At 42.7% G+C, this 17488-nt stretch overlaps 2 protein-coding genes and 2 non-coding genes across 4 annotated transcripts; all 4 read right to left on the minus strand.

Annotated features, from left to right (window-relative positions):
* Window positions 1-95: 95 nt before the first annotated feature.
* Window positions 96-6756, minus strand: acadm (acyl-CoA dehydrogenase medium chain). The gene is made up of 11 exons (XM_024416711.2): window positions 6637-6756; window positions 5899-6004; window positions 5433-5530; window positions 5110-5280; window positions 4631-4711; window positions 2999-3129; window positions 2700-2808; window positions 2315-2455; window positions 1958-2053; window positions 1272-1520; window positions 96-735 (listed from the first exon to the last, which is right to left on the minus strand). Exons 1-11 carry the CDS (start codon window positions 6649-6651, stop codon window positions 664-666), a joined length of 1269 nt encoding a protein of 422 aa, XP_024272479.1. The 5' UTR covers window positions 6652-6756; the 3' UTR covers window positions 96-663.
* Window positions 6757-10324: 3568 nt separating this feature from the next.
* On the minus strand, window positions 10325-15845 carry rps8a (ribosomal protein S8a). Its single transcript, XM_024416717.2, has 6 exons — window positions 15751-15845; window positions 14850-14956; window positions 14471-14570; window positions 13711-13886; window positions 10982-11111; window positions 10325-10475 (listed from the first exon to the last, which is right to left on the minus strand). The coding sequence occupies exons 1-6, from the start codon at window positions 15752-15754 to the stop codon at window positions 10366-10368; spliced, it is 627 nt and encodes a 208-aa protein (XP_024272485.1). The 5' UTR covers window positions 15755-15845; the 3' UTR covers window positions 10325-10365.
* LOC112247933 lies at window positions 14326-14394 on the minus strand. The gene has a single exon (XR_002953158.1). It is a non-coding gene; the product is annotated as a small nucleolar RNA SNORD38 (small nucleolar RNA).
* On the minus strand, window positions 14675-14781 carry LOC112247934. Its single transcript, XR_002953159.1, has one exon. It is a non-coding gene; the product is annotated as a small nucleolar RNA SNORD46 (small nucleolar RNA).
* Window positions 15846-17488: the final 1643 nt, after the last annotated feature.

The following is a 17488-nucleotide window of genomic DNA, read 5'->3' on the forward strand; positions in this document are numbered from 1 at the left end:
AATTACGCGCATCTGCGTAACGTCAGTGTGTGGTGTTCATTACTTCATTAGTCTTCATGTACAATGACTAAAGTAATAATTACAATACAAGTGAATCAGTATACATAGTTTATTACGGTTCAACAAAGTGCTGATAAAGTTGAGGTTTTACGTTTCCAACTCATTTGATCGGTTATATTTTCACAAGTTACAATCTTCTTCACACAAAGCCATTTAAAACACTCCAGCTACAGTTGAACGTTGAAACCAAAGGGCAACAAGGCATGTGGTGTGTTGTGATGACAGAAGGCCACATTCCACACTTCAGTCAAAGTGTGTCTGAAATTGCACCCTATTCCCTATGTAGTGCACTACTTTTAACCAAAGGCTCTGGTCAAAAGTAGGGAACTATATAAAAAGCAGTGTGCCATATCTGATTCACCCAAAATATGTTGACATACATGTGATTTAGCATGTCTGGGACAATAGCGCCATCCGAATAATCCCATTTTAAATTCTTTTTTTTTTTTTTTCAGGGGGTACCGCAGCCATGCTGCCCACCCAACACGTATTGATCATGACTATTAAAAAAATCCAACAAGTAGTTAGAACAGAACCGAGAAGGAAGACGACAGGTGTTCATTCACAGAGGACGGGACTAGTGACTTGACAGGTGTTGGGAGCTCATTTCTTGAACCTGCCGAAGTGTTCACGGGAGATGATTAGCCTCTGGATCTGGGCTGTGCCTTCATAGATCTGGAATGAAACAAGCAGACATAAAATGCCTCCAATGAAGTCTTATCAGTCCCCCCCCCCCATTTATATCAGTTTTCATTACATTAAAAGCCAGGAGTTTTTCCCTGACCAGTTGACCAGACTAGGGAAGTGTTCAGTGAGGCACAACGTGGCTAAACATTTTGTAACGGAAACCAAAAACGATTGGTTAAGTTCATTCACGTGGTAATGTACGTCTGAACACAACCCAGGAAGTAGTGTAAAGCTAAGGACCCCAAGTTCATCCAGGTTCTCTAATTCACAAAGCGTCTCAAAAAGTGGGAGTGCTGATCTAGGATCAGGTCCCTTCCATCCATATAGTCTTAGTCCTTATGTCCTTATGAGTCCTTATGAGCTAAAAAGGGAAAACGAGTTCTGGCACTCAGATGCTTTTTGCATACAGGCCCTGGTCAGATAACTCTAATGCATACAACAATAGTGGTACAGGCTACTGATTGGTCGTTCGGTATTCTAACAGAATTTTAAAAACAGTTGATGAGGTAGAACTGCCCCCTCACCTGGTAGATCTTGGCATCCCTCATCAGTTTCTCTACGGGGTATTCAGAGTTGAAGCCGTTTCCTCCAAACACCTGCACGGCGTCGCTGGCCACCTGGTTGGCGATGTCTCCGGCGAATGCCTTAGCGATGGAGGCGTAGTAGGTGTTCCTCCTCCCGTTGTCAACCTCCCACGCTGACCTCTGCCAGCCCATCCTGGCCAGCTCCACCTTCATGGCCATCTCAGCCAACAGGAACGACACCGCCTGGTGCTGCGGGAAGGGGGGGGGGGTTGTCAAACAGAGTACTGAGATGTGGTCAGTAGGATGCAACGTTGTGGAACTTTCAGACAGATATGCCATGGAGAATAAACCTCAGATATGTAGGATAAAGGATCATGTCGGCTATGAAGTGAACATGGCCCTGTTCCCAGTTTCCCCAGACTAAGATGAAGTCTACTCCTGACAAAAAAGGAACTTTCAATGGAGACTGCAGTAGCATTATCAATGGTATGAGGTCAAAGGTCAAACCTTAGAGCACTGGGGCCAATTTCCCCAGACTAAGATGAAGAATACTCCTGGACTACAAAGCACTTTCAATTTGTCGATGAGTTCATGCTGAATCTCTTCAACTATCACCAAGGAAACAGTCTAATACGGACGTGGTTTTGTGCATTTCTAATGTGGAAGTGTGAAACAAAGTGATGAACCTCAGCGATGAGTTTCCCGAAGGTCTTCCTCTCCAGAGCGTAGCCAGTGGCTTCATCCAGAGCTCTCTGAGCCAGACCTGTAGCGCCTGCTGCCACCTGGAAGCACAGGAGGAAGTCTCGTCACTAACTCATAATATAGCAGGTATGTTTGCAAAATTCTGGTAACTTTCCCACCATTCCCAGGTTTTTAGAGGGGGAAAATATTGTGGACTCAGGTCGGGAATAAGCACCATACCCTGCAATCCTTTAGCCAGGATTTCTGGAAAACCTTGGGATGGTTACCGGACATTTTGCAAACCTGACAGCAGTGGTGTCAAACATGCAGCCCGCCATGTTGTCTAGGAAACCATGACTCACTGGTGGTCTGGTCTTGTCGAAGGCTCCCATGGCAATCTTGAAGCCAGCTCCTTCTCCAATCAGAACGTTCTCCTTGGGTATCCGGACGTCCTCAAAGGTGATTCCTCTGGTGTCTGAACAACGCTGACCCATGTTCAATTCCTACACACAGAGACACACAGCAATATTATAGGTTACTATAGTAACATGTCCAGACACCAATCTCAGATCCTCTACAGTTTGCAGCAAACACGAGTAATTTCATAAATTCTAGCTAGCTAAATATTTGGGCATGTCTACGCAAAAACTAAAAAATAGATCCAGTCACTGCTATGTAGAACTGTTGATCAAGGAATGGTGGTGACAGAGTGATAACTGATCGGTCATTGAGACACTAGATCCTTACCTTCCTGCCGACTAGTATTCCAGGTGAATCTGCGTCAACGATGAAGCCTGTGAAAGCCTTGCTGGTTGGACACTTAGGGTCAGCATCAGTACGGGCCAGCAGGAAATACCTGTGAGAATTAAGAAGACTGTTTTATCACACCACATGCTGCCTTGGGAATAAACTAAAAGACAAACCTAATATTTTTATAGAGAAAACATTTAATTCCACAAAGGGGCATTAATGTGTTCAGCATGGCGGAAGACGGTCTTTATTGACAAATCACTTTAAAATGGTGGTGTGTGTGTTTCTCCTCTCACCAGTTGGCTTTGCCTCCGTTGGTGATCCACATCTTCTGACCGTTAACAACGTACTCGTCTCCTTTCTTCTCCGCCCGCGTCTTCAGGCCCGCCACGTCAGAGCCCGCGCCAGGCTCCGTCACACCGTACGCCTGTCAGTCAACACACAGCATTTTCTTATCATATATTTTGAGACATAATGGAATGTGGCGCCTTGAAAGCGCCTCGGCATGTTTGTCTGTTAGTGTAGGCTACACTACGGCTTTTTAAATGCAGACACGAAACTCTTCTCTGGAGAGATGAACAGCTTCTGAAGCAGGACTAGCGTCCATCACTAGGCAACCAGAACGGTCAATCAAATAATATGGACCTAGCTGCAGCAAACTACTCTCTCCTAATAAAAAAGATATACTTTAAAAAGTTTGTTGAATACCGTGACTTACCAAGACGTTTAGAGGAAATAAGACATCTAGCTACACCAGAAACACACTAATCAGCTGTTTATTGTGGTCAGGGAACAAATACAACGCTTTACGCCGGAGAAGATATGTCTGAAAAGGTACGTCTAGAGATGCGGCACTTTTTAAAATAGTCTGAAAAGTTGCTTTTGCCATGTTACTGTAGCTGTAGTCAGTCTCTGGAAAAGGTTGTGGACTAACCTGTACCCCCGCACATTGACAAGGTACCAGTTCACCCTGTATATAGCCTCGTTATTGTTATTTACATATCGTGCAACTTTTTATTTTTTACTTTAGTTTGATTTCTTAACTATATCTAATTAAAAACTGTATTGTTGTACATAATTAAGGGCTTGTGCTGAATACAACAGTTACTTACGTGACAAATAACATTTGGTAGATAGAGCTTCATTGCCTGTCCCTAGCGATCATACATTCCTAATCGGAGAATTATTCTGCATTGTAAATTCATGTGGAATTTTAAGATAATTTTTTAGAATCGTTTTAACGGAAAACCAATTTTACATTTTTTCCCCCCGCTGTTTAAACGTTAAGCAAAATTACCACATCTCTCCTCTGGATGACATCATCATGATGTGTGTTTCCAGCATCAAGGCTGTTTTCATAAAGAAGTTCAATCTGCTTCGTGTTTCGTATCCTTGCCACGATACTGACGAGTATCGCGATACCCTGGCCCTACTATACGGTGTCCCTCCCCTCTCTCGCTATACAATATGTGAGCGTTTGTGTTCTCGTAAAAACCGCAATCAATCAGTTTCCTCCGTTCCAAAAATACCGAATCTTATGAGTCAATTTCTAGTGGAATCAAATCTTGACACTCAGAAACGGGAGTCGACTGTCCACCACTACGTCTTCCTTATGAACATTAACGGTTGGACAAATGGCAGAGAAAGGCAAAGCGACAACAGTGAAGTACTGTATGGCTATACTTTTGAGAAGTTAAATGACAAATTGGTAAAATGCTAACATCACGAGATTGTATCGAGGTACTGTAGCAGTAGTACAGTTGCAATGCTTAACCATGACTCAAACATAATAGAACCATATGGATATCTGCATTGTGAATTCACTGGGATTTAAAAAAATATTTTTAGCATTTTAACAGAAAACAATGAATATATGTTCCCACTTGTCACATCCCTAATTCCTTCTTGTATTTCATATGAACACTTACACACATGAGAGGTTCCTCTGTCATTCTGCCCAGGTACTTCTTCTTCTGGAAATCATTACCGGCTATGATCACTGGCATTTGCTGTGAGGAAGAAACAGAAGAGCTCTTTCAGCCTGTATTGGGTTGCAAAAATACAGTCACTTTGTTTTTCTCCTCACAATTCCAATGGTTTTCCAGAATAAGGAAATCTAGGAATCCTCCAACCAGGATTTCTAGAAAAAAAACAAGAGAATTTGGGGGAAGTCTGACCTTTACCAGCCTAAGAAGAGCTCTGAATGAACCAGGGTTACAAGATGACACTATTTCACGCCAACTGCCACTATGAGCCTCCATTTCACAGCAGGATTATTTTAAGACATAATTAGCCATGTATCCATTATACATGTAAAAACAAAAACAAAACAAAAAACAACCTTGATTCAAATCTTAGGTTTTTCAACTCTTTATAGTTTTACAGCTCAATGACAATGTGAACTTACACCGAGAGAGTTGGCTTCGATAGCAGTCTGAACTCCTGTGCAACCATAGGCCAGCTCTTCTGTGATGAGGCAGGAGTCAAATATGCCCAGACCCATTCCACCACAGTCCTCTGGAATGTGAGAGTTCATCAGACCCAGCTCCCATGCTCTCTTGATGATGGGGAAAGGATACTGTGGGATAAAAAGGGTTAGGGTATGTGGTCCAATACGAAGCAGCTGCTGGCTGGACTGACAGCTACTTCGTTCCATTGATTGTATACCAAGCAGTGGCATGCTAACAGGTTGGGAAAGACCAGAGCACCAGGTTGATGTCTTCTACTCACTTCGCCACTCCTGTCGTAGGCTGCTGCAACAGGGACAATCTCCTCCCGGGAAAACTTCCTGGCTAGCTCCTGGAACTCTTTCTGCTGGTCTGTCATCTCTGTTGATAGACAGAGGGAGGGAGAGAGAGACAGGAAGTCTATAAATACACAGGTATGCATTGACAGAGAGCCCTGTCCCAGCAGCTGTTCGCAGAGAGCCCTGTCCCAACAGCTGCTCGCAGAGAGCCCAGTCCCAACAGCTGCTCGCAGAGAGCCCTGTCCCAACAGCTGCTCGCAGAGAGCCCTGTCCCAACAGCTGCTCGCAGAGAGCCCTGTCCCAGCAGCTGCTCGCAGAGAGCCCTGTCCCAGCAGCTGCTCGCAGAGAGCCCTGTCCCAGCAGCTGCTCGCAGTGAGCCCTGTCCCAGCAGCTGCTCGCAGAGAGCCCTGTCCCAGCAGCTGCTCGCAGAGAGCCCTGTCCAGTACTCACCAAAGCAGAACCCTGTTGACGGAGCATTCTGAGAGCTGGTAGCGGCCACGGCTGCAGCATTGGTACTCTGGAGCCGCAGGACAGACTGCACGCCCCCTCTCAGAGCCTTGAGGAGAGATGGGGCGAGGGCATAGAACAAATCAACAACTACTAGAACCTTATGGCTGTGCAAGGGCCAAGGCGACACAGTGATTACGTGCCAAATGGCACCTTATTCCCCATGTAGTGCACTACTGGGCCCATAGGTAATAGGGTGCCATTTGGGACACAAAAAGAGACCTCATCCCACTAGCTAATGAATACATGCATAGTACTATAGGTACGTCAAATGTTACTATTTCTAGTGGATTTTAGAGGGATCTTTACTTCTGGTCCACAGTAGTTAGAAGGTGTACAAGAATGTCAGAACTTTAAACGTCACAATTGACAACACCAAGAGGTTGATTGAAATGGTTTGAATATGGGGCTAGATGCGTCACGTCTACTAGCTAGTTTACATAAGAAAGTGGCGCAGAAAGGAACCAATGCTTTTCACACTAACGTTAGGCATTAATTAACGTTATAGCTAGTTAGCTAACTTAATGCTAGCTGCCTTTTCTCGGCTAGTAAGACAACGGTCAAATATGAAAATATCTCGATTTCTCGAGAAACCTGTCAACTAGGAACTACACAAAGCTTAAAGACATCTCAATTAACTGTTAAAGCATGTCAGTTATTTGTTTATTAGGTGTATTTTACCTTGTTGAAAAGCATAGCTATTGTTGCACTACAGACGTCCGTGTCGTAAAAATCCTTGAGTACACAAGGATTCGTTCGTCCTACCAGAAAAATACATGTTTCATCCAATCAGGGCTGCGGGTTCTGTCACATGACGTTATGTCTGTCGGGAGATGACTTTTCACCTAGTTTCTTACCTAAGACAAAGACCTTCGATAATATTGGCAAGATAGACGAGTGACCGATATTTATAAATATGTCTCTGAGGACAATGTCCTCAGAGATGGAAGGCAGGCGAAATCAGGCGTGACCATTCTAGCCAATAAGAAAATTAGCAATTTGTTGTTGACCACATTCGAAACGTTTTCATTAGCTGGGTTTCCATCCAATTGGCGACTTTTTTTCATGCGAATATTCTAAAATATGCATAAAGAAAATAAATTATCTGTCGGCATTCGTACAATTTTACCGGAACGTCCTGTTTCTAATCACAGCTGTCGTGATTTAAAAAATATATATTGTATGACTTTACTGCATAAAAATTGTGTATAGAAACGTGCTTATTTGACTTCCATATAAAGATTCCTCACTTCAGGGTTTTATTTTCGTGAACAGATTTTGGGCGGAGTAAACCCTCTTGCTTCGTCTTTTCCTCTGTGCCGATATTCATTACAATAAAATACAATATTCTCATTTTACAAAATAAATCATTCAAAATAATATTATTAAATGCTGTATTCAATCATTTATATTTGTATATACTAACCATAGTTTGTGTAAGGACAATAATGATGTTATTTGATTGTGAACAAATGAGTGAATTATATTAAATACAACTATATAACATAATCTTAAAATAATATATTTTCCTTAGAGATATTTTATAACCTATATGTATCATGTTGGATAAGTCAAGAATGTGATGATGGCAAGGGTAGTTATAATATAGACAAGATAAGCTCTTGTCCTGTCATAATTATACAACAAGGTCAAGATCAAGCAAAGTGGGAAAATACAGTTTCCTGGAAAGTTACACCTTTCACGGAATGGAAAACAACAGGTTGTACAATATATACAGTACCTCACACAGCCTGATTAATGGTTGTGTGACATTCTATGAGCCTCATGGCTATCAGAGCAGAAGTCGATGCAGTGTGTCCTCAGCCGACCATTCCTAGTACAAACTACACTGAACAAAAATATAAACGCAACATGTAAAATGTTGGTCCCATGTTTCATGAGTTGAAATAAAAGACACCAGACATTTTCCATGCACACAAAAAAGCTTCTCTCAAATGTTAGTGAACATTTCTCCTTTGCCAAGATAATCTATCCACCTGACAGGTGTTGCATATCAAGGAGCTCATTAAATAGCATGATCAATACACAGTGCTTGTGCTGGGGACAATAAAATGACACTAAAATGTGCAGTTTTGTCACACAACACAATGCGACAGTGTCTCAAGTTTTGAGGGATTGCGCAATTGGCATGTTTCCTGAAAGAATGTCCACCAGAGCTGTTGCCAGATAATTTAATGTTCATTTCTCTACCATAAGCCGCCTCCAACGTGGTGTTTGAGAATTTGGCAGTACATCCAACCGGCCTCAAAACTGCAGACCACGTGTATGAAGACATGTAGGGAAGCTGTTTGCTGAGGTAAACTCTGTGAACAGAGTGCCCCGTGATGACAATGGGTTGACGGTATGGGCAGACATAAAATACAAAATATATGGACAACAAACACAATTTGATTGCACAAAATATTTTTTTAAGGTACAGTATCTGTGACCAACAGATGCATACCTGTATTCCCAGTCATGTGAAATCTATAGATTAGGGCCGAATGTATTTATTTCAATTGACTGATTTCCTTATATGATCTGTAACTCAGTAAAAATCAATTAAATTGTTACATGTTGCGTTTATATTTTTGTTTAGTATAGAAAAGTACATTTCCTGAAGAAAATGGTGTTGCATGGATATGCATTTCAAAATGTCCCCAATGTCTATGGCACTATTGTTGCCATTCAAATATATTTGTAGCTCATTTAAAGTTTAAAAAACGCAATCACATTCTCAAGCAACCTAATTTGGGATCGTCTGAACATCAACATTGGTTTGGAGTTAATAGCTTAAAACACATTTTCTATATATTTTTTACCATTCAAGTCTATGGCCTGCTTTTACCCATTGAATATTGTTATAGTTCAAAAAAGTATAAATGCTATCAGAAATATTTTCTCCAGCAACCCGAGTCGGGGCAGTCAGCTTAAATAATTTAAACTCTAGACACGAACCGAAGAAATCTAAAAATGTGTAAGGAATCCAGATAAATCTAAGAATATGTAAGGAATCCAGATAAATCTAAGAATGTGTAATGATTCCAGGTAAATCTAAGACTATATGTAATGCTGCTCTGCCATTATCAATGTCATGTCCCCCATCCTTGACTTTTCCTAAATAGCAGTCGTTAGAATTTGAGTATCACAAGCAGTTTGTTATAAGAAGTTTGAGGATGTCACTTTTTCCCCCCTTATCCCCTTCACCAGTTGGCTGCCATCTGACAATGGCCCATCACTCCTCTTCAATGGCTGTGTGAAGTTACTGGATATTGGCAGGAACTGGAACACGCTGTCGTACACATAGATCCAGAGCATCCCAAACATGCTCAAGGGGCAGGATTGGGGAGTAACGGATTGCATGTAATCTGTTACATGTACGGGATTACAAAAAACATTAACTGTAATCCATTACATTACCAGCAAAAATATTGTAATCAGATTACTTTAGAAAAGCTAGATTACATTTTAATTCAGAAAGGATGTTTGTGAAAATATTGACACCTGTTTTCAATGATATTCAATTCAGTATTGACAAAAGGCTCAGGTTTAAGTTTGTTCCACCAATCAGAGACCACTATGATGACACAAATGACCACAAATCAGAGACCACTATGATGACACGCCAAATGGGTTTGATGGATCGCAACAGCTGCATAGTGCAAATTCCAGCCTATGGAATAAAAGTGGGGCCTTTATCGCTCAATCTAATTCATGCTGAGAAAATAATCCATATGCCTAATGGACAAGCTAAAACTCACTTCTGATAGACTTAAAGGGGCAATCTGAAGTTGCTACATCCAGTTTTGGACCTAAAAAGTATATTTACAGTACCAGTCAAAAGTTTGGACACAACTACTCATTCCAGGGTTTTATTTTACTACAGAATCAAAACTATGAAATAACACATATGGAATCATGTAGTAACCAATAAAAGCATTAAACAAATCAAAATATATGATATATTTGAGATTATTCAAAGTAGCCACCCTTTGCCTTCATGACAGCTTTGCACTCTAGGCATTCTCTCAACCAGATTCTTGAGGTAGTCACCTGGAAGGCATTTCAATTAACAGATGTGCCTTGTCAAAAGTTTATTTGAGTAATTTCTTTCCTTCTTCATGCGTTTGAGCCAATCATTTGTGTTGTGACAAGGTAGGGGTGGTATACAGAAGATAACCCTATTTGGTAAAAGACCAAGTCCATATTATGGCAAGAACAGCTCAAATAAGCTGTTGACATGCAGTGTGGACAGAATGTTTTATTAACAGGTGGGAGTAAATTGGACAGCGCTGGCACATTCAACGTGTCCTGTCCGGGTGTAAGGTTGAGTAGATACATCTAAAAAGAAAAGACCTTGAAGCTTGTGGGACTTTTGTGTTTTTATTGACATTGTATTAAACAGCAGATCTATTTGCCCTTCTTGGCCTTGATCTTCCTCAGGTAGAACTCCAGCTCCTTGCCCTCCAAAATGTAGCCATCCACCCTGCCACACTGGCCCGGCTTGGAGGCAATGCATGCTGGGAGAGAGAGAAAGAACAATTATTACCAAGTCAGTGAAGAATCACCAATTAGAAGTTTACAGAAGTCCCATCAGAAAATTGACATGGGATTTTGTCGTTGAGGATTCAGATGTCATGAATAAATTGTCGTTGAGGATTCAGATGTCATGAATAAATTGACCATCACGTTGTAATGCAGTGTTCCTCACATCTGTCTGTTACAAGCCCCAGCACCACACAATTCAGCTGATGGAAGTACGGTCAATAAGGTGTTAGTGCCGGGAGGAACGATTCAGATATTTCTGACCAAGACTAAAAAGCCTTATTAGATCCCCTCACGAGTGTTTCTGCACGTCTGGGAAACTAAGCCTGCATACGCCGTGAGTACCCGGATGAAAACCACAATAACTAGTAACTTGAGTATATGTATCAAGCACTTCAGACTAAGAGCTCTGATACAAGTCACCCTTGACCTTTAAAATCAGCACAGTGCTGCCCAGTAGAAACAGAGGTCGGAGACTCACCGAGGAGTTTCCCCTGCATGAACTGTTCCTCCAGGAGAGGGCTGATCTTGCAGTTCTTCTTGCGCTCGTCAAACTTCTTCTGAATCTTCTTCGACCTCTTCTTGTTGATCACCTCTTCCTCCTCGGGAGTCTAAAAAACAGGAAATAAAGACGTTAGGCGATTAATGATGGGGACCAATGGAACACTAGTACGATTTCAAGTACATTGTACTGCACTGTTGAGTCTGCACGAAAACATTTCACAGAACCGTTTATACCTGCAGTTGACCCCCAGCCTGCTAACACAATTTGTCTACAAAATTAAATCTCCAGTATATTTAGTTTCACTCAGTTCTGGTAATAAAACCCAAGATCATTCTGTAGCAGAAATGGACAACGCCATCAAAGTACCCAAGATTATAAACACATTGACAATGTTTAACAAAACAAATAACAAGGGATTAGTGTACTGGCGTTGGGACGCAGCTGTCAGAAAGTTGTACTCTACATTAAGGCCTCTGTTGACAGGTGATAGTGGGTACTGGCAGACGCTGTGGCCAAAAGCAGCACATTTAAGGAATTAGGTTGCCATTTGGGACAATATAGAAACAGAACATCCATTTTTACATCCATTTTCATCCAAGATGACAGTACATAAGGAAATCAGTCAATTGAAAAAATGTCACGAGGCCCTAATCTATGGATTTCACATGACTGGCAGCGCGACACATCTCCTTCACATAGAGTTGATCAGGCTGTTGATTGTGGCCCGTGGAATGTTTTCCTACTCCTCTTCAATGTCTGTGTGAAGTTGCTGAATATTGACGGGAACTGGAATACGTAGTACAAGTAGACCCAGAGCATCCCAAACATGCTCAATGGGTGACATGTCGGCGGAAGAATGGCACGACAACGGGCCTCGGGAGCTTGTCACGTTATGCGTGCATTCAAATTGCCGCCGATAAAATGCAATTGTGTCTGTAGCTTATGCCTGCCCATACCATAACCCCACCACGGGGAACTCTATTCACAACGGCGACACCAGCAAACCGCTCACCCACACGACAATACACACTCGGCCCAGTACAGTTGAAACTGGGATTCATCCGTAAAGAGCACACGATGCCGTCAAAGGTGAGCATTTACCCACAAACCCCTTACGATAGAGAAAAGAACATTACACCCCCTGGTGGACATTCTTGCAGTCAGCAAGATAATTGCACCCTCAACTGGAAACGTCTGGCGTTGTGTTGACAGAACTGCACATTTTAGAGAACCCTTTTATTGTCCCCAGCACAAGGTGTACCTGTGTAATGATCATGCTGCTTGATATTCCACACCTGTCAGATCTTGGTAAATGCTCACTAACTGGTATGTAACGGACTGAACCCGCTCATTAACTTCGGGGCACACATCCCATTCTAAATCTCCACCTAAAGACATACCCTAATCTAACTGCCTGTAGCTCAGGCCCAGAAGCTAGGGTATGCAAATTATTTGTATCATTTGAAAGGAAACACACAATTTTGTGGAAATGTGAATTGAATGCAGGAGAATATAACAATAGATCAGGTAGAAGAAAATACAAGGAAATAAATACGTTTTCTGTTTTTTGTTGTTGCATCATCTTTCAGCCAAACAGATAGGATGCTGGGTATGGTTTGAATGAACAACATAAGACAGCAACAATAGCTGAGCAAAGTTTTTGACTGATAACTTCAAAAATGAGCAAGCTACATGATATTGAGTGTGAAGTCACCCAGATGTCCCACACAAATGTACCCAAGTGGCCGAATTGGTACAGCGATACATTTTGAAGGAAAGTACTATATACAAAACACAGCTATTCCAACACACAAACAAAATATTTAAAAAATAAATAAAAACAAACACGGATAACTATGGCCCATAGCAGTCTCCTGCTGTAAAGCAGAGGCTTACTGAACAGGTGGTGCAGGTGATGGGGGCATTTCCTGTGACAAAGGGCACGTGATCAGTAGTCATTGGGCCAAAATAAGTCAATCAACGATAGACCGGTCCTACCATTGGTGCGCAATGAGGTCATTGATTGGTGTCTTCAAATCAGTTTGTTCAATACGTCCCAGGAAAAGAACCATCAAGTATGGTTGTTCGTAACAACCAGAGGATTGCAATGAAACCAACCATGACTGAATAAACGGTTGTTTAGTGTGTGTAATTATCACGAACGCTTTGTCGAAAGTTGAATGAGACGGAAATCACGGCGCAAGCGGTTTACAAATGTTTCGTTTTAGGCTATAAAAATGGATGTTATGAAACAAAACGAACATTCACTGTGTAGTTAAGGACACTTGGCATTGCCACTAGAGGAAGATCTTCAAAGGTTATTTCTGACCTTCGTGATGCTAATGCTTGGTTGGAAAATGCTAGTAATACTTGTGTGCGGGAAGCCGTCCTCAGAAAATCGCATGGTTTGCTTTCGCTGTAAAGCCTATTTGAAATCTGACACAGCGGCTGGATTAACAAGACGTTCATCATTTAAACGGCGTAAGATAAATGTATTTATAAGAATGTTTACGATAACGAATGGTGTGTTTAGAATGTTAAGCGCTCTGCAGCGTCACCGCACGTTGGCCTGGTGGGACGTTAGCGTCTCACCTGCCCTACAGAGGTTAAAACATGGAACCAACACTTTACATGTTGCAGTTATACATCGTTCAATTCAAAACCGGTGCACTACTACATAAGAGCCATTTGGGACTTGTACGTACCAGCTTGGCTCCCTTCTTGCGTCCCAGAGGAGTGGCGAAGTGGGCCTCATACCACTGCCTGTAAGGCAGGCTGTCGACGAGAACGATGCAGTTCTTCACCAAGGTCTTGGTTCTCACCAACTCGTTGTTGGAGGCGTTGTACACCACATCAATGAGCCTGGTCTTACGAGTGCAGCCTGCAAAAATGAACACAAGACCGAGTCAATATCAACATTCCCACCTGTGTGTAGTGGTAATATTACTGGGGTGATGAAACAGGGGTTCAAGACATAAACTGGCCCATGAGCGTTTTAAGTAGCTTTAAATGGCTAAATTGACAAACGCAATGTGTTGGTCACGTTTCATGAACTGAAATATAATCCGCACCATCCTCGCCCGACCTTTAAGGGATCCGTATTCCCAGTTGTGTGAAATCGATCGATTGGGGCCAAATTCATTTCAATTGACTGTTTATTTTTTACTCAGTAAAATATTGGAAATTGTTCCATGTTATGTTCAGTTTACATTTCAAAAGTAGCATTATGGCCAAATGCACACATGTAGGTGGTAAATCAAGTCAAATTAATTGGAGCTCTCAAAACACATTGCGTTTCATGAGTGAATCTAGCTTTTGTCTTTCTCAGAGTCACAAATATCGTCACAAACATTCAGTAGCAGAACTGGACATGAATATCGTCATTGAAAGACTCACGACACCCTTACAGATTTAAATAGTGTGTACAGCTGACATCCATAGCAGAACAACCGTATGGAAACTCACACTCAGAGCCCCATGAGAAGTTACCCACGTCGACCCTCAGAGCGCGGTACTTCTTGTTGCCACCGCGGGTCCTCACCGTGTGAATACGGCGAGGTCCAATCTAGAAGAGAAGCATTTTTTAAAAGTGGAAACCAACTAAATCATGAGTGATTGCATTATGTATAGGGATACCTGGTGGCCACATGTGCCCCATTGTTTGGCATAGGTGTGTCAGTGTAACTATGACAGTCCGGGTCATTGGTAGGTCCTAAAACTTGAACCAAAACGGTCAAAACAGACCTACCTATGGTCAATTTGTAATCATCCACACCACAAACAATCAAACCTTATTTTACTAGCTACTGTCCACAATACCGATACACGTGGTCAGCGTCTTCACCTTTGTGTTTGCAGGGGGGCGACCCAGTTCATACTTCCTCTTCTTGTGGTAGGGTTTGCGTTTGCCGCCGGTCTTGCGGCGTTTATGCCAGTTGTCCCTAGAGATACCTGGGCCACAGAAACAAGACACTAGTGAGAAAGATGCGAACTCTGCAACAACAAAAAAATAAAGCCAAAGGAAGCCATTGTGCTTGCGAGTGTCAGTTCTCCAAGGTGGTTATCCGCACAGTAATCTCGGAAACCTAATTGTCATCATATTCACTCAAACACAAAGCTTCTCCGAATAGAGTGAACCACTACCTAGGTACCGCTAGCACGTTAGCGTGATTCCGAGTAGCCATTACCCAACATCAGCACAGTACTAAGAGTAACGTTATCCCGTTAAAACCTGTCCTGTAGATACACATTTCTTCGTAAGCATGCAAAGATTTAGTCGATATATAGATTAATTAGTAGAGGTACTAAATTGAGAATGTTTTTAAAAAATAAACTAATCCAGAGGCCTATCGCTAGTTTACAACTAAAATCCCTAGCTAACGAGGAAGACTTGGCAGCAAAATGTCTAACAAAACAACGCAACACAGCAATGTGTATTAGGTTTAAGGTACACCAAACTAGGTAACTACTAAAACAAGCGACAGTGCAATTTGACAACTATCTGCAAATGCTCACTTGCAAGTCAGCTAGACTAGCCCATGAGAGCAGCCATCTTGTAACATGACATCCTTTTACAATAATTCAGTGAAAAACAATAATCTATTGTGATATTAGTGCAATTCAACAACATTCCAGTAAGATATTTAAATAAAAAGTAATCTGCCAAACCATTATAGTTATATTCCTGATGTAAAACAAGTGATGGACAAGGATTCTCTCAGCGACCGGAGGATGAAAACACGTACCCATTCTCAGGCGCCGGCTGGAAAGAGAACACGCAAAGGTTCATGGGGAAGTTTGAAGGTGTCAGATATCGCGAGACTGTACGATAAACTCTAGAAATCCATGAGCGCAAACTGAAACGTTGACTGCCGCTATCTGTGAGTGTGCACCACCCAGGATAAACTAGAAAGCCCCAAAACTATTACTGCAGAGATTTATACTTCGAGTACCAGTCAAAAGCTTGGACAAGCTTCAATCCAGAGTTTAGTTTGACTATTTTCTACATTGTACAATAATAGGGAAGGCATCAAAACTATGAAATAACATAGAATCATGTTGTAACCAAAAAAAAGTGCTAAATCAAAATATATTTTATATTTGAGATTCTTCAATGAAGCCACCCTTTACCTTGATGACAGCTTTGTACACACTCGGCATTCTCTCAACCACCTTAAGTTAACCCTAATTATTCCTAAAACGAATAGCATTGTATTTTGGACAAATCATACACTAAACCTCAACTACATCTTGTAATAAATAAATGTGGATATTTAGCAAGTTGAGATGACTAAACTGCTCAGAGTAACAAATATTACGTATGTAACCATGGTTATGTGAGCTATATGGATCACTCCAATATATTGGTATCACTCCGCGGCGGAGGGATACAGCCGACGTGAGGATTTACTCCAGTGTGCACCTGTGTCACTGCTGGGGTCCGCCCCTATAACACACGTTCTCTACATCATTTTCCTCTAGCACCGTAGAGGAGAAGCAGCAGGGAAAGGGTGTGTCAGGGGTCCTGCGGGGCCCACCTTTCGTCTGGCGCCCCGAGCGCCTTGGTCCCTCAGTCACGTCCCTATGGCAGTGATGGTTGACAGGTTGTTGTTCCACCGCACGCTGTGCCCCTCCCCACTGTCGTTCCTCAGCACGAGGCGATGGGGCAGGAGGGGGACCCCACCGTCGTTCCTCAGCACGAGGCGATGGGGCAGGAGGGGGACCCCACTGTCGTTCCTCAGCACGAGGCGATGGGGCAGGAGGGGGACCCCACTGTCGTTCCTCAGCACAAGGCGATGGGGCAGGAGGGGGACCCCACCATCGTTCAGGTGCAGGTGTGTGACGACAGTCTATCTGCCTTGGACCCAGGGCCTGAGGTGGCGGCATGAACCATCTCAGAGTCTCCCTACGAACCTCATCAGTCTGCTCCAGAATGTCATTAACCCCTGTACCAAAAGATCAGCACTGGGGTGACGGGGAGAGTGGAAAATGTGCTCTGGAGAGCAGTTGGCAGACGGGATTGGGCCAGCCAGAGATGGCGCCGGGAGGTAACCACCTGCACCATGGCCCGCTCCCCTCTGCCCAGGCACGAGGTATGAAGAGCTCCAGGGGGGATGCCACCATCATACCTGTCACAAAGGCAAGCCATAATAAACTCAGCCAAGCCAGCAAGGCCACGGAGCAGAGGTACAACGCCCTGGGAGAGTTTGTCGTGACCCACTTGGAGGGATAGGAGCCCACTGAGGGATACATTACCCAGTACCTCTGCAAAAATGGGGAAGACCTCTGTGGGAAAAACAGGCAGACAAAACAGCAACCAGGTAATGGATCTAATATGTGAGTTTAAAATGATTATTTTTTAACGCCAAACTGTAATATTACCTCGCTGGTTTAATATCCAAGCAGTAGAAACAGCACCATATGATGGAGTAACTATGTTAAGGAACTCCAAACGTAATGTCTCAATGTAGTGGAAGTCCACCA

Source organism: Oncorhynchus tshawytscha, linkage group LG10, assembly GCF_018296145.1.
Source record: "Oncorhynchus tshawytscha isolate Ot180627B linkage group LG10, Otsh_v2.0, whole genome shotgun sequence".
In the NCBI taxonomy this organism is placed as follows: domain Eukaryota; kingdom Metazoa; phylum Chordata; class Actinopteri; order Salmoniformes; family Salmonidae; genus Oncorhynchus; species Oncorhynchus tshawytscha.

Bases quoted from the DNA above. Each gene is read 5' to 3' on its own strand.
- acadm (XM_024416711.2), bottom strand. The intron at 5,531-5,898 runs GTGAGTACTGGA...GTCTATCAACAG, and splicing joins GTCAACAGGGTTCTGCTTTG to AGATGACAGACCAGCAGAAA. The intron at 2,054-2,314 runs GTGAGTCATGGT...CTGTGCTTCCAG, and splicing joins TCGACAAGACCAGACCACCA to GTGGCAGCAGGCGCTACAGG.
- rps8a (XM_024416717.2), bottom strand. The intron at 11,112-13,710 runs GTACGTACAAGT...CCTGTTTTTTAG, and splicing joins GCAAGAAGGGAGCCAAGCTG to ACTCCCGAGGAGGAAGAGGT. The intron at 10,476-10,981 runs GTGAGTCTCCGA...TCTCTCTCCCAG, and splicing joins CATGCAGGGGAAACTCCTCG to CATGCATTGCCTCCAAGCCG.